This window comes from Mchenga conophoros, linkage group LG15, assembly GCF_057382185.1.
Source record: "Mchenga conophoros isolate Kocher_MC1m ecotype Shallow Benthic linkage group LG15, M_conophoros_male_GT1.1, whole genome shotgun sequence".
Classification (NCBI taxonomy): domain Eukaryota; kingdom Metazoa; phylum Chordata; class Actinopteri; order Cichliformes; family Cichlidae; genus Mchenga; species Mchenga conophoros.
The window spans coordinates 21,897,983-21,924,614 of record NC_140540.1 but is presented as its reverse complement, the minus strand read 5'-3'; the positions used below and the strand labels follow the sequence as shown (position 1 = coordinate 21,924,614).

General features: G+C 38.5%; 1 protein-coding gene across 2 annotated transcripts; it reads right to left on the bottom strand.

Moving 5' to 3' along the window:
* Positions 1-25,490, bottom strand: dnajc5ga (DnaJ (Hsp40) homolog, subfamily C, member 5 gamma a). Of its 2 annotated transcripts, none has more exons than XM_085246557.1 (7): positions 25,233-25,490; positions 13,461-13,588; positions 9,803-10,016; positions 8,418-8,574; positions 6,514-6,692; positions 5,609-5,652; positions 1-4,804 (listed from the first exon to the last, which is right to left on the bottom strand). In XM_085246557.1, the coding sequence occupies exons 2-5, from the start codon at positions 13,577-13,579 to the stop codon at positions 6,517-6,519; spliced, it is 666 nt and encodes a 221-aa protein (XP_085102683.1). In that variant the 5' UTR covers positions 13,580-13,588; positions 25,233-25,490; the 3' UTR covers positions 1-4,804; positions 5,609-5,652; positions 6,514-6,516. The 2 variants fall into 2 exon arrangements, with proteins under 2 accessions (XP_085102683.1, XP_085102684.1); XM_085246558.1 differs by lacking the exon at positions 25,233-25,490 and adding an exon at positions 13,696-24,781.
* Positions 25,491-26,632: the final 1,142 nt, after the last annotated feature.

The following is a 26,632-nucleotide window of genomic DNA, read 5'->3' as shown; positions in this document are numbered from 1 at the left end:
TTATAAAATCCTGTTGTTTTATTTGGTTTCTATAATAAATTTTACATGTGGTCCACAGGGAACCACAACAGTCAGCTCTCCTATTTATCAATCCCCAGTTTCATCCAAAAATGTCTTTATCCAAATTCTTCTAAATTTGTTCACTTTCTTTTAAATTTCTTCTTCTTAAAAAAGATGAGTGCAACGTTTTTTTTCCAACCACTCAGCTTATCCACAAAAAGAAATTAGCTCCATGCTAATTGTTTTTAGCATACGCCAGTGGTTGTAGTAACCCTTGTGGTGTCCTCGGGTCAAAAATGGTCCCTAGGTGAATAGCAAACAAGTACATGGGAATCCCGAGGACACCACACAAACAGTGCATGCTGACATGTTAGCGTCAAACATCAGCAATTCTGTTAAATCCTTTCATAAAACATGTCGCCTAATAGTAAGATTTAAAAAAAAAAAAAAATCATTTTGCTGTTTTATGGTGTTTAAAAAACTAAACAGTATGACTTTGAGTGCTCACCATCATGCTTAAACTCTAATCATGTAGCAATAAATGAAAATGAAGTGCTCCGTTTCACTTTTGGATGTTATTATGGATTAAAAACAACTATGACATGCAGACGTCTGCAGACGGTTTCACTCAGAAACAAGCGGATATGTGAATAAAGAGAGCAGATATGAAGTGACTGATAAAAACTTATCAAAGGTGGTTTGTTTTTTCACAATATGATCGTACACGTAGCTCTGCATTCATTTATTATAACACACCGGGTAATACAGAAGAGTTTTAGAAGCCGAATTTAGATGCAACTATAGTTTTGGCCAGCACAGATACAAAAAAAGACCAACTAGCATTAGTACTCTAAACAGGACTGTAACGCTCCACATGACAACAACTGAACAGCTTCCACATGATGTCAGTAAACAATGCTTGAGGTTTGAAAACGTTAAAACAATCTAAAAATAACATGGGAGTAAAATATCGTTTTTTATTTAAATTAGAGACTAAGCAGTAAAAAAAGCCAAGTATCAGTAACATCAGAAAATAAGAGGCCATTTAGGAGTCATCGCTTTTAAAAAATAAAAAAAAAAAGACCTTAAAAGAGCTTAGTGGGGTTTTATTTGCTCATCTTCTTTTTCCTTTCTTTTGTAGAGAGGGGCAAATAAATAAGAACAAAATAAACTTGCAGAGTAATAATATTGGTATATGATTTTAAATTCTGTTTCGAATCACAATTTCAAAATCGTTACATCCCCATTTTAAAATGCATGCACTACTAAAGGAAGAGTTGAACATTTTGGGAAATGTGCATTTCGTGTTTCATCAATACCATTTTAAATCACTAACAAAATTAAGCCAGTGAAGGGCCTTAACACATCATTCATTTAGTGGCCAACAGAGGGCAGCAACTCCAGTTTCACAACTGTATAAGAATAAGAACTTTATTTATCCCGAGGGAAACTCTTTTGTCATGTACATGCTCAAAGTAATTTTCAACTGTAGAGAGCATGCTAGACAGGCTGCCATCTGAGACGGTGCCGTATAGATGTCTAAAGGAAATGGCTCTACGCTCTTTTAATCTGTGAGTTTACAGATTAAACACGTGGCCTCGATCGCTAGTTCCACATATTAATTTTGGGTCCAGTTTGTAAGTGGTGACCTCATTAACAAACCAGAGGCTGCTTTACTTTGTAATTGACAAGTTGCTAACCTATGATTGTGCAATATCATTGGTTTTTTAGTCAGACCCACCCCTCATTCATCATGCACAGTTTCAAATCATAAAAATGGCAAAAACAGAAAAACCCCTCGGCTCAAGCCTTCATTAACACAAAGGTTGACGCTGAGGTGGTGATGTCCATCTTTTAGTTACAGTCTGATGGCAAGAAAGCATTGAAGCAAATACATTTTTAAAACAGATTCCCCAAAATGTTGAACTACTTCTTTACGAAAAAAGGTTTGTCATTTCAGAAGACGCCCAAAGCCATCTATTCATCCATCCATGGAGATGTAGCAGAATAATGCTTAACACAATGTGTTCTGTGTTTTGAGCTTTTGTTGAAGTAAATTGCTTATTTATTGGGCTTCATCTGTCTTCCATTACAGCTTTTGAGTCAAGGAAGAAAATCAGTTTCAGACAAGTCAATAAATCAGTGCAAAGTGGATGATTCATGGAAAATGCTGGCAGCTCAAACTCTCACCAAAATCACATTACATCATTAGTAATCCTCACGTCTCAACCTTAGATGGCATTAAATCTATCAAATCACCCGTAGGGAAAGCAATTAAATCATTTGCCATCTAGAAGCAATTAGCTTTGTCATGAGCAGATCCACTGACATTTTGAGCTGGACAACACAGACATTAGCATGTCAACGATAGCAGTGACTCAATAAGTTTCTGGTGTCCCAGATTAAGAGCTGAAACAATTTGCCAACTGCGCTTTTCTTTGTCTTTGCCTCCAGATTTTGGATGAAATAATCTATAATGGAAACTAGTGTTGGATATTTCTTACCATTTTCTCACATTAAACGCAAGCAAAAAGCAATAAATAAATGTTAGCTGCAGCTTTAAAGGTGCAGACACACTGAATGACCAACTGTAATTAAAGAATGTGACTGAAATCTAAAAGAGGAAAAAAACAAAACATGAAACCAAAAACAATACAGAGGAAAAGTGCGTTTGACTCAAAGAAGGTGTATAAAACTGATGAAGCCAAAAATCTCTGTAGTGTCTGTATTTATTGTGCAATTCAAGGTGTGTCAACACAAACACTGATCCAGATTCACTAAAGCATGAAGGAAGAGCGATGCCAAGTGTGCACAATGAGCGAAGATGAAGAGGAGAGCCAAATGCTTCAGGTTAGATTTAATCAATCGTGCTCATGCATTGAATTACTTTAGACAAAGTATTCCTGGGTGATTCTGCAAAATAACAGACAACAGTGAGTGCATTTGGGGCTTGTATTTTTAGTCACTGCTGCAATTATTCTTGAAGGTACAGCGCTGCCAGGGTCAGGTTAGTACATAAAGGAGGACTTTCCTGCCCAGAAACTAAGAACAGATCAGTAAGGATGCAGGAATGAATGGATCAGTCCTGCAGTTAAAGGGCGAGTGCCTGAAATTTGCAGTAAAGATGGTTGATTGCTTGCTCATTACTCTTTTTAAAGGCTGCAAATAAATGTCCAAAGCATCCCCAAATAGAAAGCAATAGTGGTGCAATTAAATCAAGAGATTGCCCTGCAATCTAGTCTTAGTGAATCTGGAGCTGAGTTCATAGATCAAGTAACTTTCAGGGTTTCTGCAGTTCTGAATGTAAGAGGTACAATAAAAGAAGAAAAATGGCAACAGACCCGTCTGACACGGTGCATAGACTGAAATGCATAATATACACACAGCTTTGACAATCTGAACCGTGGCTTACAGAGCAAATGGCATTTCTAGAAACTATCGGCCTGGGCTACATGAAGCTGTCGGCTTTGGTCTACCGAATAATCTGACTGCAACACAAAAAAGAAAACAAAACAAAAAAACCCCCGCAATATATATATAAAAAAAATAAGTAAATCTAACAGAAAGTTATTTCTAGTTAAAAGACTATGGCATCTGTAATTGTCCATTTCAGTCGGCAGATTATTATTAGGGGGGTACTTTTTATTTTTTCCCCGCTGAGGGTGGCACATGATGTCATAAGGGCTCGTGTTCATTTACAGTTTGCATGTCTGCAAGCTCAGCAATTGTCCCATGTTTGTCGTTTGAGGTGAGTTCCAGTGCTGTACAAGAAGAGGCATGCAGCCGTACAAGTTGCATGCGCGCCGGGGTGGAAGCGTCAAGTCCACTCCTGATCGAAGCTCAAAGATTAGGCTCAGACATTTATTGTTAAAGCAATGAAATGTAACAGTGTCCTGATTGAAAACTTTTTACATGGTGAAGCATCTGTTAGACTTCCTGCCGCCTCTGAAGGTTATTTTAATTTTTTATTTATTTATTTTTTTTACACAACCATCGATGGGACTAGTTTGAGACATTAGAGGACGACAATGCAACATTTAACTAAATGCGATTGTTCACGAAGAAGAAGAAATGTGTAGTTCTTGTCTTGCCACTGATATGAACACACAAAGAGTGGCAATGAATTTACCACCAACGTGTATGGGTTTCTTCAGAGGGCAACTCCTAGGCAGGTTAACGAGGGAAAACAGAAAATAAGTGCTCCTGCTGGTGACCAATGGAGTCCAACATGATGGGAGGCGGTTAAGATTGTGACAGGAAAAAAAAGGTAGTAAGTTCCAGTCCCGGTTTGGATAGCAGGTAAACAATCAAAGCCACCTCTACGTGACTTTTTTTTTTTTTTCCTCGGCCCTCATGTCCCCATTTTTGCAATTTTGCTGGCCAGTGTCAGACCTTTACTGGTTAGAATGGAATGACCAGAAGAGATGGACTTTAAGCCTAGCCCTGGATAACTGGACTGCTATCAAGGTAACATCCAGCCCAGGCTGGACATGTGTGAAGGTGGAAGAAGAGAGGAGACTTGTTAGAGGATGGCTTGTGGTCTTAATAGCTGGCCTGAAATTATCCTCCATGACGCTCGTAGCATCTAGTAGGTTAATCTGCGTGAATACTTCTCCGTATTTTAAGTTCCATGAAGGGAGCCGGGAGCATTTCAGTGCCCACCTGGCAGGGTTTGTTTGGTGGCTCGGGTAGGTCTGGGTGGATCAGGCCTGAACTGTGGGTTGGCTGGTGACAGCGGGCTGGTTTCTCTCTGGGTCGCTGGCAGCAGTCAGATGTGGCTGGGTCATAAGAGGGGCGCAGAAGGCTGAAGGGGGAAAAAGAGGAAGTCAAAATCAGATTAAAAATAGTTATATCAGGTTAATTACAACTTTAATCATACTTCAAGAAGCTTCTGTCTTTTATTCCAGTCTTGGCAACTGTATATCCAACCTTAGCACATACTGCTGCAGAGACAAGTAAGTGAAATTCCAACTATGAGGTTGCTTAGAATGAGCTTTTCATATTTTATTTTTTCCACTGTGTATGTAGGACACATACAAACACCTTATCTAACAACGTAAACCTAACCACGCTCTGGCTATGAAAATAATGCACTGCTATTATTTGCATAGCCAATAACAGCAGTGCATAGCTTCCACCTAATCCAAAAGTGTTATCCTAACTCTAGACATTCAATTTAAATTAATTTATAGTATTGGTATCCTTGTTGTTACAGACATTTGATTCAATACTTGTGTTGGTGTGTCTGCACTGCTCTGCCAACACATGTGAAACTGAGATGTTTATGTTGGAATTGGAGCCAATAAATATTTTACTGAGGGGAAAAAAAAAAAAGACTTCAAAAGCAAGAGAAAACTAGTATCCATCTACATTAGCAGGTCTACAGCCCACACAGTAGATTTAACACTGTACTGTAGATCAAGGAATTAAAAGTTAATATTTAATGACTGAGAATAGCCACATCAAAATGACCCTGAGAAATGAACAAAATAAGCTGTTTGTCTGCCCAACCACTAATTAAGTTACACAGACCACTTTCTCAGTATGTTCAAACCAACTGTTTATATTCCAAGTTTCACTTTTAAAATCATCATCCGTTGTATCTTACCTTCCTGCTTTTGCTAGTTGAGGCTTATCCACACCATCACTTTCCTGTAGAAGACAAAGGCACACTTTCAAAATTAAGCCAAACATTGACATACGGAGCATGAAATAAATAAGGTATAACTCTTCTGCCCTATTGTAAGGCCTCGTCTTATTCTAAGATAAAGCAAACCTCTTATTTTACCTGTAGGTTTTAGGGGAACTTACCTTTAAAAACTTTCTTATCGTACAACAGACCTGGAAATTACGTCAAGAATATCCAAGTTATCTATATAACTAGTTTTATGTTTTAAACAGCAAGCTATAAATTAGCCAAAGGGAACAAAGCTATTACAAGAGGGCAAAAGGGTCATCAGTTTGTTTTCCCCCATCTTACAAATGTAATGCTGTGCAAAGTTAACGTCCACATTTCAGTGAATGTGATATAACACTCCACATCCCATCTGAATAACTTAATTTGGACCTCTCTTTTCACAGGACAAATGCTAAAAATATCCCATAATCGTATCATCTGACAACAAGCAGAAATAATGAGCACACAACAATGTTGTACAAAGTGCCACCAACACGACATCACCATGCTCACGTTATGACAGCACCTAATGTGACACGGGTAAGGAATAAGAGACATGCAGGTACAAGACGACTAGAACAACACAGTGACTGATGCAGTGAATGTGCATGACGATGGTAAGTGGACAGCAGGAGCAGTTTTTTCTTTTAAACGGATGAGTGAGTAAGCAGAAGCTGCGTGCTGCCAGCGGACATGCAACATGGAGCGTGAAGATGGGTGAGGATGGGCCAAGACGGCTTTGTTTACGTGACAACATGGATGGATGACAACGTGACACATAAAAAAAAAATAAAACAAAATAAAAAAATTTAAAAAGCAGTAGACGTGGCTCTTACAAGTCATTTTAAATCTGGTACGCTCTCCCCAGGTCTATCTTCCACTACTGGGTTGACTGAAGTTGGCGACTGGGGCTCAGGTGGCGGCATTGGCATAGGCAGGGGGATGGGCATGCTCTTTCCTTCTGGGGTTTCTGGACCCAGATTAGATGTAGGCTGGCCTATGATTACTGTGTTACCTGTTGGATTGGAGCATGAAAACACGAATCCTGAAGCATAAGAGCATGTTTAATCCACTGATGATGCAACAGAGACCTTAGAGCTGACTTTGATTTTTGTATTTATTTATTAAAGTTAGTGTTTAAACTCTAGAAAGCAAGAAGTAAAATATTTTTTTTAAAGAAAAGCTCAATTTAAAAGCAATAAATAAAGAAATAAACACCTCAGCATGTTACAGTTTATGCATTCGTTATGCTTTGAAGCTTTATCACACGTTCAGATTTTAACACAGTCGACCAAAGACACAGGTCATTCTGTAAAATGTGTACACAGAAAAGTCCCCGCTTCAGCAGGCCTGCTGAAAGAAAAGGGCTACATCATGAAGAAACAGTTTAACAGTTTTAATGAAACGAGCCAGAGCCGCAGGAGAGGCATTTGTAGTGTGCTCTACAGCCACATCCAACAGAAATATTTGTAGAATTTACAGCATTTCTTTTTAAACAGATCTACAAATGGGCATTGCCACGTCACTTAATGTGATTAAATGCCTTTTTCCCTTCTTTTATGAGGTCTTGATTATACTTTCTGCATCTGTGAGCCTGCTTGGGTCAGTGTGGATGTCTGTATGTTGGCCAATTTCTTGTGACCCCGCAGGACTTTAAATTACAATGCACCAACTGTGTACGTGCCCCAGATGGCAAATTTCAAGCAGACTTCAAAGAAATATACCAGCAATGACTACCCGAGTGTCTCCAGCTGGCTGGAGTCTAATCAAAGCTTGAGCTGTCAGCACTATTGGTCTCTGCACACTGTTTACTTCAGGTCTTACTCCATTTATTAACACTTCTGAATAGTTTCTGAAAAGCACATGTCACAGATTTCTTCAAGAGTGATCACAACTAAACTGGAGGGGGATGAAAAAATAAAACAAACTAGACTCATCAGCAGATTAATCTGCAGAAAATAACTTGACAATTTTTTCATGTTTGTCATAATGATTCTGTGTAGAATAAATTTGTACAAGCACTGATTCCACTTTCCACATCACACGCACACAGCCTCAGGCTCACATTTACTGGATGACTTTATCAAAGTGGTTGACATTTAATAACTGGTGGCTACAGTCTTTTGCCTCTATGACGGAAGTAAAAAAAAAATTTAAAAAATGACTTTGTTTTGTCTATTGGATGCACAAATACCAATTCAGACTTGATCACAAATTAAAAATTACAATTTAGCGCAAATCTGATGAGAAAATAAATGAAAGTCATTTATCATTTTGTTCAGCTTGAGCCGAAATGATGGAAAGAGAGATTGTAGCCAACAAATAATCACACCAGAGGAAGTAAAAGCCCACCAGCGCACACTCGTTTGTCTTGCGTGGTCTGCTTTTGGCAGCGGCTGACAGCGTCAGTTGGTTGTCACCCGTCAGCCCTCAATAACTTTGCCCATTCCCTTTGTGGCTGCCTCCTGAGGCATGCTAGTTTTCTAAATACTGCCCCCCTAACTACGCCCACAGGCCTCACACAGTGGAGGCTGTGGCCTGTGGGGGTTTGGCTGGTGAGTGGTTGTCCTTGTGAAAAAGACTTCATAGTCTAATCCACTGACCCTGCGACGTCAACCAAATCCATCATTTTTTAATGATCTTATTTGGGTTTCAACTGAACTATAATTAAACACTTGCAAGATGTTTCCAAAGGTACCAGTAACAGTGTTAAATAACCTTGGATTATGATTTTTCTTACCTCCGTCCTGATCTGCTTTGATCTGGGCCTCCAGGTCTTCGGGGTTGACGTACTGGTAGTTTTCATCGTCATCTGGAGGTTTGCACTTCCCGCAGCAGAAACAGCAGCAGCAGCAACAGCAGCAGCAAGTGAATAATGTACAGCACAGCACCAGACCCTACAGGGATTAACATGCAAACAGATTTTTAGCCATATGACACAGAGGATCTAAAAGAACTTTAATCTTAATCTCCAACAAATTATTGACAGCAAACAGTGAGGATTTCATCCAATCCTTTATAAACAGATTACAGATGTCATTTTGCACAGTCAGTGCTTCTGTCACCATATTCAAGACTCATGAATGTGTAACAATCATAATTCATCTAAGACAATCACATAAAGAAAGAAAGGAAAAAAAAACCCTCCCTAAAAATGTTTAATTTGTAATTTCTCTAAATGGATTTTAGAGGCACAGAACATCTTTTGAGCGCAGGGACTGTAAAACCACATTACGAGCCTCACAAAGCCAGCATTCACTGCAGTTATGTTCGCACTCACTGTACTGTTATCCATCCCTAAACACTGACTATGAGGCACAGATGGAAAAGGTGCATTTCTGCAGACGCAGAGGGTGACAGCTCACACCAGCAAGAAAACACCAGATCACGTTTCATATTGTACTCACGCTACAAAGATTGATCTAGCCTACTATGATCTGTAGCCATGATTAGAAAAAAGAAAGAAAAAAAAAGTGCCACCAATCAGGAATCAGCCTGGTAAAGCACGGGCTGCTGGGAAATTAGTCAAGCGTGAAACTCCTTTATAAACCTGATCACTTTGCTCTAAAAAAATACCTATTAGCTCAGTTAACGGTTACAGATTATTATAAAAGCAAAAATAATCCTGTTTAACACAAACAGCAGATCAGTTTATTCTACCAGACTTCTAATACACAGACCTTGAACTGCATTAACAATATGTTGCTGTTACAATATGCACCACTAAGTACACATTAACTTATATTTTTGAAGTACACTGCACATTACCAAATAAAGGCATAAACCATTTTGTCCCAAAATGGTCAAATATATTTAGTAAATCCAGCTGAGCCACTTTCACACACGGCTGGGTTGTTGGGACAATGCTGGGAGAATCAGGTCTGCACATTTCACAGGAAGTAGCCAACTACAGATGTGTGCTGCCTTAGAAGAGCACGTATAAGTCAGGACATACATTTCTTTACTCTCACATAGGCTTAATTGGACATTGAGCCTATGTGCACCAGTGGGCTGTCAGGTTAAGGACCTTTGTATTCTGAGACAAAGCTCTTTAGGATAATTTCGAGAATGTTTGAAAACAGTTTAGAAGTCAGAGATAGCACACAAAAACACAAACACACCAACCTTAAACCACCATTTGGACATGAGAAAGTAGTACTTGACGCTCTCCTCTCCAAACTGTTCGGACACATAAAGGCCCATGGAGCCATATTCGTCGTAAATCTTCCTCTTGTTCTCATCATTTAAAATTGAGTTCGCATTGTTGATCTCCTTAAACTTCTCCGCTGCCTCTGGGTTGTCTGGGTTCTTGTCCGGGTGGTACTTCAGTGCTAGTTTTCTGTCAGGAGAGAAAGGAAAAGATCAACAAAATTATTGATCGTCTGCTCCAAATGTGCCAGAAAGAATCTGCTGCAAGTGTGAGTGAGGAAGAAATATCACATGGTTCCCTCACAGGCTCAAGCCCAGGATGTCATGGTTTAAAATTACATACACATAAAATTACAACCATATTATTTTCCACCACTTTCAACTCTAATGACCGGCTTAATCTTTTTCACATTATATTGCAGACTGTATACTGTACTCCTATCTAAAACTGATGAAAATAGCCTGACCATGGAACTAATCATAATATCCAATAGTTGTAGCCGTAACTATAACGTTAAATACCTTAGTGAAAATTATAAACGATTGTAAACTGTTATAAACTGCAAAGAAGGTGGAATGTCAACATGTCAGCTTGGGTTCTGGAAACTTTCAAACTGTTAAAAAAATAAATAAATAAAAACTCTATAATGTCACAAGTCTATCCCACACATGAAACTACATTAAAGTAAACAAGCAGCAGTATTATTTGTTTGTTCCATGAAAGTAAAATTAAAGCTTTAACTGTGATTTTGAGGCAGCTAATCAATTTGCACTTTCCCTATTTATTTCCTGAATTATAAGAATCTGAAGTGTCTGAAGAATCTTAAGTAAATGCATTACAGATATCATTTGAAATGCTTTCATGTCAGTCGTCTGCACTTTTACAGACAGAATTAACAGACAACTTGTAAAGAAATATTTCTGAACAGCACTTTAGTTATCTGGCAGCTTATGAGTAAACACTATCAGGGACACAAATAACACATTTGAACAGAGTAGTAGCACAGAATCCACCTGCTGTTCAAACCTTCTGTTTGCAGACAAAGAAACTTGGGAGCTGTAATTTGTGAGTCATGCAAAGTAGGGCTGCCACGATTAGTCGACTAGTCACGATTACGTCAACTATCAAAATCGTCGATGACCAATTTAATAGTCAACGCGTCGTTTGAAGCTTTGTAAGATCCCAAAAGACGCAGGACTAAGTAGTAGGATTTAAGAGTGTAATAACGGACTGAAACAGAAGATGGCAGCACTGCATGTACAAGGATGCCAACCGTTAAACCCTGAAGAAGAAGCTCTGTCCCAGAATTTATAGTGCGGCCCTGCTTAGTTTCCAACAATGGCGGCAGCTAGTTAGTTTTAATTTTACTCTTATTATTCTTTCTGGGTCACAAAATAAACGTTTAACACATTTTCAGGCAAGAATGTAGCTGTGTAAACCTCAAATATCTGCTCAGTTTATCAAGACATCTCATATTTTCAAAAGCGCTTCGACGTTTTCAGAGACATCTGTTACCCACCAGCTCGATACCTAGCCTGGGTTCAAGGCTCACTAGAGCCCGTGAGAACACCGGACTCCCGGCAAATCGTTGTCAAACCCACCGCCGTCTTTCGCTGCTCAGGTTAAACGTATATGAGTCACTTAGATAACTTAAAATGTTATTGTTTGGCTTTTTTTAGTATTTTATTTGTTCCTGAGTAAATCAGTTTGGCTGAGATTCAAGTTATAGTTTTTACACAGCTGAATAAACGTCAAGCATACAACTGGTCATCAGAAGTGTGAGATGCTCGAGAATATACACCGGTGTCCTGTTATATTTTAGATATCAAGGAGTTTATTAAACTTCACAGAAACAATCTGCAAATTTCATTAAAAATTAAAAAATCATCTTGTCTTCATTTTTAGTTAGCACATACGCAAAACACTTAAAGCTGTAAGCTAATGATAGTTATATAAGAGCAGATGCATGCTGGTGCAATAAGCTGTAGGTTTTACGTCTAATGGATGCATGACCTGATTAGTCGACTAATCGCAAAAATAATCGGTGAATAGTCGATAGAGCAGGGCGATATGGCCAAAAATATTTATCACGATATATATTTGAAAATTTGCGATAACGATATAACTGACGATATAATTGATGCGAGACAAAATACAACTCCACAACATTACTAGCGCAAAATACAACCTTCCATTTATTTTCACTTAAACAAGAAGCTGGTTTTTATGTACATTAAAGCTTTATAAAAATGTAACAGTGCAAATGCAAATTCCTTGCTGAAAGTTTAACCAAAAGGCATTTCCAGTAGAAATGGGCTGACATATCCTGAGCATAACCATGTATAATATCCACTGAAGTTAAAAAGAGGTGCTTTGCAACATTAAACTGCAGTGTGCAGTACATATTTTTCGGACCATAAGGTGCATGGGATTATAAGGCACATTAAGCGAAACAAAGCAGTCAGATAAATCAAACTTTATTAAACTCATTCTTCTTGCTTCCGCCACTTCTGTACCATTGATTCATTAATGTTGAATTCTCTGGCAGCTGCTCTATTCCCATGTTGTTGCAGTATATTAATGACTGACCTCGTATTGTGGATGGATTATCTCAGTTGTTCTCCTGACTGAAGTTTGGTCCGTTTACAGCATCCTGCCACGCGATTGCATTTGTCTCTAACTATCAGGAACCTTAACGTTAACTTTTATAAGTGGAAAAGTGTTAGTGTTCGTCCTCCAGCTTCACTGTTTATGTTATGCTAATATAGCTATGTCGCTAGCGATCACGTAGCACATCATTATATACCAACTAGCCCAACTTCAGTAACCCTACAAACGTCACTGCTGTTTAGTTTCCTGTCTTCATTTATGTTGGAAGTGATAGCAGAGCTGTAAGTTTGAATTTTTTCAGAAATCTCTCAGTCAGAACATGCTATATATATCATGCTTAGGTAACTAGCGAAACTAGCGAGCTAACTTCCGCTAGCTTCCTGCTAACTTCTAACTCCGTTAAATGTAATAAATTCTGTTTTCATGGATGCCTGGAAGTTAAACTTCATAATTACACCTGGTAAAGCAGCAATGCTGATTGTTTTATTAAAGATGAAAGAATTTAGACAGTTTTTAACTCTCAGTGATGCTGCAGTGTTCGTTTGACCTGAAGCATACGGAGTTTAGGACCCAGATTACTCCCAGATTTAAGAGCATCTTAGTCCGACAAATACGACAATAACGACGGCCGCTTGCATGTTCTGCAAAAAAATGTGCTTTGTCGTGTATCAGACGGACAAACACCAAACCAGTTCCACATCACTGAAGTTGCACCATTTTTACAAACCAATTCTGGTTCATCTGTTTCACTCAACAATCGGCCATGTGCGTATGAAAACAAAGGCACTGCGCATGCGCGTTTTACTCATATTCTATCGCGATATTTCATTTTCCTATCGTTGCCTAACATTATACCGGTATTACCGTGAACGGTATAATATGGCCCAGCCCTACTAGTCGACTATCAAAATAATCGTTTGTGGCAGCCCTAATGCAAAGCCACTCTAACGGTCCAAAATTAAGAATATGGGCAAAACAACAAAAAGAACTTTAATAAAGAGAAGTAACTAAAGTCCAGCTTACCTGTACGCTTTCTTGATTTCCTCTGCAGACGCTCCTTTCTCCAGACCTAGCACCTTGTACACACTCTCCCCAGAGGTGGACATCTTCCTTTGAGGGCGGGAGGAGTTTGGTTCAGCCATGGCTCACCTCTGTAATTAAAAGAGATCAAACTTATTAGGAGGCGCTGATACATAAAAAGCTCAGAATTCAAATGATTTATTTAAAGAATCTAAATACTCAGGCCAGTGTTAATTACCAAAGTAGTGCAGAAGGTGAGGTTCACCAAGGCAGAGGTGGTGTAAATAAAGAAGAAGTAAAGAAAAAGATACTGTTTTTCACTTTTCACTACAATAGGGAGACATAAATCAGCTGTTTAATATACCAAAGAAAATAAGGACACACCAGACAAAATAAATAGTGCTACAAAAAAAACAAAAAACAAAACATAATCATAACACCCTCGGTTTGACTTACTTCCTGGTTCCTTGTCTGCCTCTCTACTGTTGTTCAGCATACCTCAAGTTTACGTCTGACCTTTATTGTTTCGGTTCACTACAGTGCTTACTTCAAATGCAATTTTCTCCAACAGTGAACAAATAACAGCTTTAAAAACCCAATGTAGACTAAAAAGACAAACTGACGTAGTTGGCCAAGCTCTGGTGAACATACTGGAACATCTACCAGCTAAAGAGCCACATATTTACTTAAAGACTAAGTAAAATAGGGAATATAGTGTATGCTTTCTAATAACAAGCAACGGTGACTGCACAAGTTGCAGATGTACAGTTGCATGTTACACAGGATCTGTGTAGCATTAGATTGTCTCAGTTGCTTTCGATTGACCAGTTCTCCCATTTCTCAGCCTGTCCTCATGTCTTCTAGTTTCAATAAGCTAAGATCACAATAGTAAAAAGCTCAGTGCTGCATTTCACATGCCAACGTGGCACATCACGATGGCCGTCTCCAAAAACACCCTTCATTAACCACCAATGATGACGTTGCTGTAACACTGCTAGATTTGAAAATAACTTTCTGCAACAAGCTTCACAAATCAGCTTAAACTTGACAGTAATTAGTTCTATTGCACCTTCTGGGCAAATCCTGTCTTTTTAAGACAGCTTTTGTTGTGCACATCTTCGAGGCAAATGCAGTTATTTTTGTCCTCTCCGCCTCCTTCAGTGAAAATGCAGAGAAATGTTTAGAGAAAAGGGTATAACATGATACTAGCAACCCTGAGTATGCAAGCCACTGAGAAGAGAGTAGGAGAAGCCTCCTTTATGGAGGCAATGAATCACACAAGTATTTAGAAGCAGAGAGTTAGTGTTTCACAATTACTCCATACAAAATGGATTTCTGATGAACTACGATTACTGTACGCGTACACAAATACACTCACATTGAGTCATACTGAGCCACACGAATAATGCCACCCAGGTCATTGACTAAAGAAGATTACATTTTGCTGATCTCACAGATTACCCGTCCAAGTCCATGTCAGACAGGGCCAACGTTCTGGTCAGAGGCCAGCAAGACAACTGCACAGATATGTGCAACAAACCAATCGACTGTCATAAGCGTTTAACTGTAACCCTTGTAATTCTACATCCTGAATCCAAGGAATCCTTGACAGTAAATAATTAACACAAAAATGAAACAACTAAGAGATGTATTCACACAGGATTAATTTTTCCATCTGGCACACTTTGCCTTTGGGATTTTTATTCTACTCATTACAGACGAAGCAGATTTGCAAAAGGATTAAATTTAGATGAATATGTAACAGTTACTAATTAGAGAGATCACAGCTAACACTACAGATTTGTGAATGGGGCTTTTGTTATGTCATCTAACCATTACAAAGTTCTGTGCCATTAATATATGAACTCAGATATTAACTTTATCAATATTGTACCATTCTGAGTAATGTCTGTAAGAATTAACTAGTTCCCCTCATTTAATTGTGCAAACTGAAACATGTTTTTGAAGTGATTATAATTAAGCGGGATCTACTATGCTTATTTCTTGCTCCATATCTTATTTTTGTTTTAGTCCTGGACTAGAGTAGCTTTGCATTAGGGCTGGGCCATATTATACCGTTCACGGTAATACCGGTATAATGTTAGGCAACGATAGGAAAATGAAATATCGCGATAGAATGGGAGTAAAACGCGCATGCGCAGTGCCTTTGTTTTCATACGCACATGGCCGATTGTTGAGTGAAACAGATGAACCAGAATTGGTTTGTAAAAATGGTGCAACTTCAGTGATGTGGAACTGGTTTGGTGTTTGTCCGTCTGATACACGACAAAGCACATTTTTTTGCAGAACATGCAAGCGGCCGTCGTTATTGTCGTATTTGTCGGACTAAGATGCTCTTAAATCTGGGAGTAATCTGGGTCCTAAACTTCGTCTTTTTCAGGTCAAACGAACACTGCAGCATCACTGGGAGTTAAAACTGTCTAAATTCTTTCATCTTTAATGAAATGATCAGCATTGCTGCTTTACCAGGTGTAACTATGAAGTTTAACTTCCAGGCATCCATGAAAACAAAATTTACTACATTTAACGGAGTTAGAAGTTAGCAGGAAGCTAGCGGAAGTTAGCTCGCTAGTTTCGCTAGTTACCTAAGCATGATATAGCATGTTCTGACAGAGATTTCTGGAAAAATTCAAACGTACAGCTCTGCTATCACGTCCAACATAAATGAAGACAGGAAACTAAACAGCAGTGATGTTTGTAAAGTTACTGAAGTTGGGCTAGCTGGTATATAATGATGTGCTACGTGATCGCTAGCGACACAGCTATGTTAGCATAACATAAACAGTGAAGCTGGAGGATGAACACTAACACTTTTCCACTTATAAAAGTTAACGTTAAAGTTCCTGATAGTTAGAGACAAATGCAATCGCATGGCAGGATGCTGTAAATGGACCAAACTTCAGTCAGGAGAACAACTGAGATAATCCATCCACAATACGAGGTTAGTCATTAATATACTGCAACAACATGGAAATAGAGCAGAATTCATTCATTAATGAATCAATGGTACAGAAGTGGAGGAAGCAAGAAGAATGAGTTTAATAAAGTTTGATTTATCTGACTGCTTTGTTTCGCTTAATGTGCCTTATAATCCCATGTACCTTATGGTCCGAAAAATACGTACTGCACATTGCAGTTTAATGTTGCAAAGCACCTCTTTTTTAACTTCAGTGGATATTATACATGGTTATGCTCAGGATATGTCAGCCCATTTCTACTGGAAATGCCTTTTGGTTAAACTTTCAGCAAGGAATTTGCATTTGCACTGTTACATTTTTATAAAGCTTTAATGTACATAAAAACCAGCTTCTTGTTTAAGTGAAAATAAATGGAAAGATGTCTTTTTGCGCTAGTAATGTTGTGGAGTTGTATTTTGTCTCGCATCAATTATATCGTCAGTTATATCGTTATCGCAAATTTTCAAATACCGTAATTGTCGGGCTATAAGCCGCTACTTTTTGCACCAGCTTTGAACCCTGCGGCTTTTAGTCAGGTGCGGCTTTTCTATGGATTGTCCATGATTTTTGTGATATCGTAAGACGATTTGTTTTGTTTGTTCCGGTGTTGTACGGCACTACGTTGCCTGGCGGATGGGCATGTCATCAGACACACAGTATCGGGTTCAAGAGTGGTATGTTGGTCACATGTCCATCCGCCAGGCAACATAGTGCCGTACAAGTAGCGCGAAAAACAAACTTCAAAGTAGCGCTACACGTTCAGCGGGAGTCGTGGATGATGTGCGGCGATAAACGTGCGAAAAGCAAGTTATGCCCAACTCAACCGGTGGAATCTGACAGCGTGGAAAAGTGTGAAAACATCCATGATCACCAACGGATTTCGAAGGGCTGGACTGCTGCATGATGGAGAGGAGGACACTGCCACGGCCCTTCAGAGGGTGTTCGACTCTGACACTGACAACAAAGGAAAGAAGCTGAGAGTGGATAACGTAGCCATCCTGAGCCTGTTCGTATCCGACACTGGAGAAGAGGACTTTGGTGGTTTTAGTGCGCAGGAAGATGGTGGTGAATGACTGACTTTTCTTCTTGTTAAAGCCATGTCACTGCACCTGAGCCTAAAAGGTAGTCCAATCTATTTTTCTGGTGTGCCCTAGGTTATTGTTATGTACTACATTTGTTACTCATTTATGAAGCACAGTACATGTTTCCTACTTGTAATTACCGCTACTTGTACATATACCTAAAAAGTTATGCAAATATGTACCCATAACTTGTTTTTCAAAATATTAATAAAAGGGGTGTGTCTCCAAACAGCCATCTCTTTCCTGACAATTCGCTTTGTGCATATTCTCTTACATATGATAAGTCAATATTGAAACACCTGCGGCTTTTAGTCAGGTGCGGCTAATGTATGTACAAAACAGGATTTTCCCCTGATTTTAGCTTGTGCGGCTAATATTCAGGTGCGCTTTGTAGTCCGGGAAATACGGTATATATCGTGATAAATATTTTTGGCCATATCGCCCTGCTCTACTTTGCATGAATCAAAGATTAAAGTTATCCTTATTTATGTTATACTGGGCTTTGGTCCAGCCCCTTAATTCACTGGTCTGAAAAACAAAACAAAGCTAATGAAATGGTCAGACATAACAGAGCTGCATATCAGATAAGCAAACATTGACTCTCTGCCTTTAACATATACAGGAACCCTGGAATATATTCACACGTTGAACCTGAACTGCACTTAAACCTCATTTTGTGCCATTTAATGGCAAGAAAATGTTTAACTGCAAGAAAAACATCTTGTGTTTCTGTGGGTGTCCTTCAAAGAAAAGCCTTTTCTTCTTTTATCAAATCTACAGTTTAATGTTAATTTTGCATTTAACAAGAGGGAAAAAGATCAAATTCAATTCAAACTCTAGCTCAAAACCAGTGAGCGAAAACAACTTTGTTGATATTGCGTTCTCATCCAGATAGTTAAGAGCGCCCTGATGTGAGAACAAAATAATTGGCTTCACACTGCTCATGTGGATTTGCAATTTTAACAGATGGCACTTAAAGGTAGCATATTTTATTCACTTGGTTCCCGATTCAGTCAGATCAACAGATTTAGGTCACTTTAGAGTTTATATAAACACAGAGCAGACAAAACATATTTCTGAGTATTTTTGGAAAAATTGCAGCTCATGAATGTGAAACTCAAGTTCTCTCAGCTCAGTGGATTCACAGCTGGCTGATTTAGGAAATTACCTTGCTCTGGTAGGAGTGTCTCTGCAGGATAACACTGATAACACATTCAATTAAAGAAAATAAAATAAAATAAAATAAATGGCATTTATATTTCACTGTATAAAATAAATCTGTACAGAAGGATACATCTTAGAATGAACTCCTGAGTCGATAAGCAGAAGTGTCATAATGAGCACACGTGACAACCACCGTATTGTCTGCCAGACTGTACCGCTGGAGGACTCTCACATATTGCATAACAAAGTATGTTTATCACCCTTTTATTACAAAGCATTTGTTAATTCTTCTTACAGTCTGACTTTCCATTTACAAGTAAGCGTTTGTGTTCTTTCCCACTTTCTGTATATCCACCACTTTGGACCTCCATCAGTTTGCCTACTGCACCAACAGGTCAACAGAGGACACCATCACCACAGCGATCCACGTTGCCATGACTCATCTGAACAATCCCAGCACTTATGTCAGAATGATGCTCAGTGGCTTTGTACCTGTGCTAAGCACAATGACAACAGTGCATCTAATCTAAAGAAAAATCTATTTGAAGAATAATAATAATAATAATAATAATAATAATAATATCCAAAATATTATACAGATCTATTGATAGCTGCAGCAATAACATAATAACTGGGTTGTGCTAAAAATGCACACTGGAGACTGGAAAAAAAAGACAAAATCCAGTAAGGCTTTTGACTGAAATAAACCCTCCAAATAAGAGTTCAAAAAGGACAATTTTTCCTCTGTGATGGAAGCTCTGCAGGCCCAGATGGCGTTACTGCTGAAGCCAAGAGAGCTGATGTAAATACATCTCGAAACATGGTGCACAAAACAAGGGGCAGGCATGCAGGCAGGAGGGGCAGCATTTACACAGACAAGCCTTCAATATTCCTAAAATAATCCTTTGTGATCACCAAACCGCTCTGAGGAAATGTACTACGCTTTGATCAAACTGCAACTCGCAGCGAAGCAATCGATCGAGACCCACTCAGCCAGGTCTATTAGGTTAATTAGCCAACTGCAGTCTTTGTGGTGCAGACTTTAGAAATCCGCCCAGCATGTATGCAAATGGAGCTCGCCAATATGAAACGACAATATGAAAATGAACCAACAGGAGTACAAAAGCTGGAAACACAGGAAAGAGAAAGGAGTCACTGCCAAGCATTAGACAATGAGCCTTTTAAAGGGAAGATATTTATCAAAGTTTAACCACCATTTGTTTGAGGCTTTTTGCTGAGACAGTGTCAGATCAGAGGGAGAGAAAGTAAGTGAATGGGTTTTACACAGGTCTAGCTGACAAAATGAGACACTTTCAGCCAAAAACACAAGGTTTGTGGTAGAAATGAGCCTGAACAGTCAACTAGACAATCAAACCTTGTTGCTTGATGTTTGTTGTTTGCCAGAAATGCTAGATGATGAATCTACTCGTGTAAAATAATATTAACCTACAACACCACCTTCCACTAATCAGGGCTGCAGAGCCTCTATCTTTTTGAGACGGGAAGATTCAAATAGATGTAAATAAGCAAGATAGGTTGACAGCCCTGTGAAGCAGCAGAATTCCAACTAGAGCTGGGCAATATGAGGAAAATCTAATATCGCAATTTTTTTTAGGCTATATCGCAATACACAATATTTATATCATGATATGTTTAAATAACCTCTATAAACAAATGTTATTTTCAACTATATAGTGCCTAGAATTGCGCTGGTATACACATTCAAATCGACCATTCAATATTTATTTTTCTACTTTGAACACAAAAAATCTGAATGAATTGAAATGTTTTATTTTAACCATCAGTTGCACACAGAGGTTTTTCACAAACGGCTATACTGTGACAGTAAGCCTCTTTCTGTGGTCAACACTAGGCCTTTAACAAATGAGTACATCCAGCAAATAAGCAATAAAACAACTGAGATTAAAAAGATGCTCTTTTGTACTTGTAACATATAAAAATTGTAAGACAAAAGCTGCGATTAATGATGCATGGGAGAAAAAAAAAAAAAAAAAAACCCTCAGTGAATTACATGCAGACATACTAAATGGTTACGATAAAGCCACTTTAACCATCGTAACCACAGCCCGGCACAATATACAAAGTCAGTCACAGACTAACCACTGAATCACAGAAAAAGAGGTGTTTTAAGGTTATGATTTTGACATTTAGGGCTCTGCATGGACAAGCACCAACATACATCAGCGATCTTTTACATCCTTACATCCCCAGCAGGTCCCTGAGGTCATGTGATCAGGGCTTGCTGGTTGTCCAGCACATGAGGTTGAAAACAAAAGGTGACAGAGCTTTTGTAACTGTGGCCACAGACTTTTGAACGCTCTCCCATTGAACGCTTTGAAAAACAGCTAAAAACTGATCTTCTTAAACTTGCTTTTGGTTGATTTTTGTTTTTATGTTTTAGCTTCTGTGAAGCACTTTGTGATTTTATTCTTGAAAGGTGCTATATAAATAAAATTTTACGTTACTTTTTTCAACTGTATATTAACCATTGAATGTTAGAGAATTTTAATTTCGTGCACTTATTCTACAGCTTAAAATTAAATTTTTTTTTAAATATCCTGCTTGTTACGGGATAATGTGTGGAAAGCTTCCAGTACTTTTTCCTGCAATTTTACATTCATTTCTTGGACTATAAGCCCAAGAAGACCTGCTACAACAGCTTTTCCTCGTATTGGGAAAAAACTGAGATGAATTATTCTTCTTAAGATGCCATAGGCAGTGTAACTAAGAGAGGATTCAGGGTCACCTGATCCAGCCCTAACAATACGCTTTATCAAAAAGGAAAGTTTTAAGCTTAGTCATAAAAGTAGAGAGGGTGTCTGTCTCCTGAATACGAACTGGGAGCTCTCGCCACACAAACTGAAGGCTCTGCCAAAAGGCAGTTAATAAAATATACATTTATAATAATACTGACAAATGTACCAGCGCCTAAAACAGCAACTTAAAGAGACAGAAGCAGGCTATGAAAAAATCCATATTTAACAGTACTTATCACCACTGATATAACTGATAATTGACATAATTCAATTTTAAGGGTACTTACAAGCACATTTCTACTGGTGATATTTTTGAGCACAGATCCATATGTAGGAGTACTTAAATGATCATTTTCTGAACGTTATTATTAGTAAAGAACAAAGGCATCTGACTTCTGCTTTGCTCCAGCTGAACTAAGCTTTTCTATTCCTTAAGAATGGAGTGTTTGTCAAAAACCACAAGTGAAGAGAATCATGTGAGAACTGCAAGCAAAAACTCCCTAAAAAGTCCTCGATCAGTGAGGACAGCAGCTCTTCAGACAGTCTGCAACACTGCTGGGTTTAAAATAGACGTCTTTGTTGTTGAAAATAACTGTGGCTTTTAAAGGTGTGTAACATGATAACTATGTAATCGAAGCAGTCGCCCTGCCACACAGTTTAACGGATCTCTGACACACTGCTGGAAATTCAGTGTAACAGAGAGTTCATTATTACACAATACTGAATATAAACAGTTACACTCCTGGTATGCAGTACTGCAGCTGCTCTTAAAAGGTGCATACTTTTATATGCAGTATGTCTACAACTGGGGCCTACTGCATCTTATTATATTGCAACTTGAACTTTGACCATCTTGTTGTGGGAAGCTGATGGAGAAGATTGTGGCCCCAAAAGCAAGCTAAATGCTTCACCCTAAAGTCTGTAACAAATTTGAAAACTTTTCTTTTTCTTTTCAAATTTGCAGAGCCTTTCATTTTGATTCAACTGACAAATCAGCTAGATTCAAAAGAGCTACTGCCCTTAAGTGTGTTTAAGGTCATTGTAAAGGACCTTAATCATGTCTGATCGCTTCTGCCCCTGTTTTTCCCAAGTCAAACTCTCTCAACCAACCAGCTGAGCAACTGACAGACAACACCACTGTTACTTTGTATACTTAAGGAAACAATCTTTGGCTTTTTCATTCTTCAACCTCAGCTAACGGGTTTAGTCAGTAGCTTCAGGTTATTCTGAAATAAAATCAAGTTAATTTTGTCAATTATGTCCATTATTAGAGTTTGAAAAGAGGAACATACAGGATATGCACACTGTGCAACAACATCTCAATCACACGTCACTACCCCTTGATGAGTGAGATTTTTAGGTTTCTGAGTGCAGGACAGGGTGGAGAAGAGAAGGGAAATATGATAATTGACCTTTTAAATGATTATAGATTTGAAAGGGGGAAAAAAAAATCTGACAGTGGCATTGAGTCTTAAAATAACTGTTGTTTGTCATTATTTTCAAGTTTTTGGGTGTTCACTACTTGACCTACAGAAACAACAACAACAACAACAACAACTAAAGCTGCCTTAAAACAACTGAGCCAGTCCTCTCCTTTAAGATCAGGGTCATATGATGGCTATTAAAGTAGATAAAATATGTCAAATTAAATTAAGTGATATATAGTAAACCTTCAAGGCCTCAGGATATTTGCTTGGTTGGTAATCCAGCCTCAAACATCAACTGCTGCTACAAACGAGCAGCTGTCTTTATGTATGGTCGAATGCATCCAAGCTTCTACTATGGGGAAAAAAGAACAGCTGTACAGCTCACAGAAACAGGACAACAGCCAGCACTACCATGAGTGTTACTGTGCACCTCAGAGTATTTAACATCAATGCATGAGATACTGTTTAAGTTAGCAGCTCAATCATTGAGATTATTGTTAATTTATGAATCCATCTAATGGTACTTCTGCTATGTATGACAAAAGAAATTTTCTTCTCATTCATATGTCAAAACTCAGTCATCTTGCTGTTGTCATCAAAATACAAACTCAAATCTTCTTAGTCTAAAGAGAATAAGTAGAGGTCTAATCCAGGGCCTTGACTTACATATTTAAACAAACCTGTAGAGGTTAAGGGCAGGAAGAATACAGCCTTCTAATCAAATATAGAGAATATTTATATTACAAAGAGAAATATAATAAGAAAGATTAGGATCTTAATACAGTGGATGCTTAATCAGTATCCACACTAATAAATAAGACAAGAGCTAAGCCTCGTCCAATAGTTAGTTTACAACATTGGAGAAAACCAGATAACCCTCACATTTGAGGTGATGAAGCAAGACAGGGAATAATATCAGTATTCCCTTAGTGAGAGATTATGTAAGGTGTTCCTGTGATGTTGAATGCAGGGCACAACAATCTATATGTACACAACGTAGATCTTAAACGAGTGGGACCTATTCTAGGTCTTTAAATTACTTTAACTGCACAGACAATCAAATATCTAACGGAAACCTAAAATTATTTCCCCATTCTTGCCTGTATCTGTGTACTTCCCAATATTTATAGATGAATACAACATTATTCTTTTTTTCAATTCTGATAAAATGCCAAAAAATAAATGCATGTAGATGATCGGTTTCTTTTGTTGTTGTTCTTACTTTACACGATTACACATAACAGACACACGTGGGCAGGGATTTAACCCAGATCTTCAATTTACTCAGTCTTACCAAGCTTATTCTATTTTACAGCAACAGAGAAAACCAGAAAATCCTCACATTTCAGAAGGTCAAACCTGAAATGATCAAACCGTCTCACAGGTAGGCTGTGAAGCAGGGTCTTCTCGAGAGAGTAAGTGCAGAGGAAAATGGTATTTTATCCTAATTGGGTCATTAGATCAATTCTGAATCTAAACAACCTGAATTTTGTCGGATTCTGATTTTTCATGTATGTGTAGAGTCAAAATAACCTAAATACTATTACACCACCATAATTTAAAACCACAGCAGGCAGCCCCCTGAGAGAAATGGGTTTTGTGGCATGTTAGGATAAAGATGAGGGTGTAATGAAGGAAGGAGTGGTGCGTGGTTGTCGTCTGTTTGTCCTTGTGCAGCGCTAATCCCTTTTGCTAATCTCCCAGCACATGGGGAACTACTTTCTATTTTACACCCCGCCATTCATAAATCCGTGATACCTTGTTTTATTTGGTTTATTCTGCCATTAATTTTGTCTCCATCTTTCTTAATCAACTAAAAATAAACCTGTCGTCCTCCTCACTGTGGCGATGACAAATAGTTAGCCTTGCTTCTATGGAGATCATTCTACCACTAAATTCATTTAATTTATGGAAAATAATTTCATTAATAAATGCACCAAAAATATGCATTAATCAACCATAAAGCTGGCAATGTGCATTGGACATGGAGATAGACCAGCCTCCATCTATAGTACATTTAAATGGTAAAATCAAATTTAAAATTAGGAGAATTTTCACTAGACTTTTCATTTTGATTGCACTTTTTTTTTTAGTAAAAAAAAACAAACAAACAGGGTTTATTTCGACTGCAGAGCAAATTCTCAAATTTTCAATCAGTCGGCATCGAAATATATCTCGCTGCCGACTAAACTAACTCGTTATAGATGAGCTTCATGGTGGGGTTAACAGACTAGGGCGAACCTTAAATTGACAGATTTTTGAATGGGGTTTGGTGTACGTGACCGTGACACCTACCCACGGTTAGCTAACCTCACGCTAGCTAATTTAGTGCCCCCAAACGCCTTACCTTGTGCAAACTGAACTCTGTATATCTCGCTGTACGGTTAGCTGGATCATAGAGGCATCTGAGTTAGGCTCTTAACTCCCAATTAACGGTCGGAATCACGGTGCCGTTTGCCCGCTAGCAGCCCACTGTAGCCGGCGGGTTTCTGCTGCTTCGTGTATGGCTCCTCCTTCCAGGAAATGAAGGAAGAAGTTGCTCAGTTTTGCCAGAGCCGATGTAGGAGAGACGCTCCACATCCCGTAGCACAAGAAATGGGTACACTCAGCCGCCGAAGCACCAGGGGGCGACAATCAGATACTTAGTAGTGAAGCACCAAACTGTGATTCTAAACAAGCTTCCCATTTTAGATTCGTTTCCAGAAGCAAAGCATTTATAATGTGTCCAAAGTTAAATAAAAGAACATGGCCTTTAGTTTTTTTCTTACAGGAATGCTGATTGATTTTCCCTTTCATATGTTAGAAAGTCATCATCCAGAGAACGTATTTTCATCAAACTGTGGTTACAACAGCAGCAGAGCTCACTACAATATGGACAACAGAGCAAAGGAAACAAACAAACAAACAAACAAATAAAACATAAAGACACATAAGAAACTAACCTTCAGACAAATACATGCAGTGTCAAAAAGAAAAACAATGGAAAAAAGAAAATTAATAAAAGAAACCATCAATAAATATTTAGAACAATAACAAGTTATTTCTTAAATCTGATGAGTGATGTTACATTATGATAAAGATAAAAATGATGCTGCAATAAACTAAAAGCAATCAACTGTAAACGTTGCAAAATTTCCTGATTCTCTCAGACTCCACTGATCAACAACAGCAGCATATCAACAGTATTTCATCCTTTCTGGTTTTATACAAAAAATCTTTTAGATATAAAATGAGATCATTTTAATATTGGTTGTTTTTCTGTTTCAAGCTTTACTTTTAATGTGTGTATTTAGGTGTTATCTAATCTTATTTCATATTAAAACGCTGAAAGTGAATTTCATAAAATGTTTTCTAACCACTTTTGAATGAAGTCCATCCATCCATACATCTTCTTCCGCTTATTCAGGGCAGGGTTGTGTAACAGCCTAAGCAGAGATGCTCAGACCTCCCTCTCCTGGGCCACCTCCTCCAGCTTGTCCAGAGAGATGCAATCTCTCCAGCGTGTCTTGGGTCTGCCCCTTCGGCCTCCTCCCGGTGGGACATGCCCAGAGCTCCTCAGCCAGGAGTCATCCTTTTCAAGTGCCCAAACCACCTCTTCTGTCTCCTTTCAATGTGGAGGAGCTGCGGCTCTACTCTGAGCCCCTCCCGGACGAACTCCTCACCCTATCTCTAAGGGAGATGCCAGCCACCCTTCAGAAGAAGATACTTTCCGTCGCTTGTATTCGTGATCTTGTTCTTTTGGTCACT

Excerpts from the sequence above, each read along its gene's own strand:
- dnajc5ga (XM_085246557.1), bottom strand. The coding sequence starts at position 13,579 with ATGGCTGAACCAAACTCCTCCCGCCCTCAAAGGAAGATGTCCACCTCT. Across the intron at positions 10,017-13,460 it reads GAAATCAAGAAAGCGTACAG|AAAACTAGCACTGAAGTACC; the intron begins GTAAGCTGGACT and ends CTCTCCTGACAG. Across the intron at positions 8,575-9,802 it reads TGTCCAAATGGTGGTTTAAG|GGTCTGGTGCTGTGCTGTAC; the intron begins GTTGGTGTGTTT and ends TAATCCCTGTAG.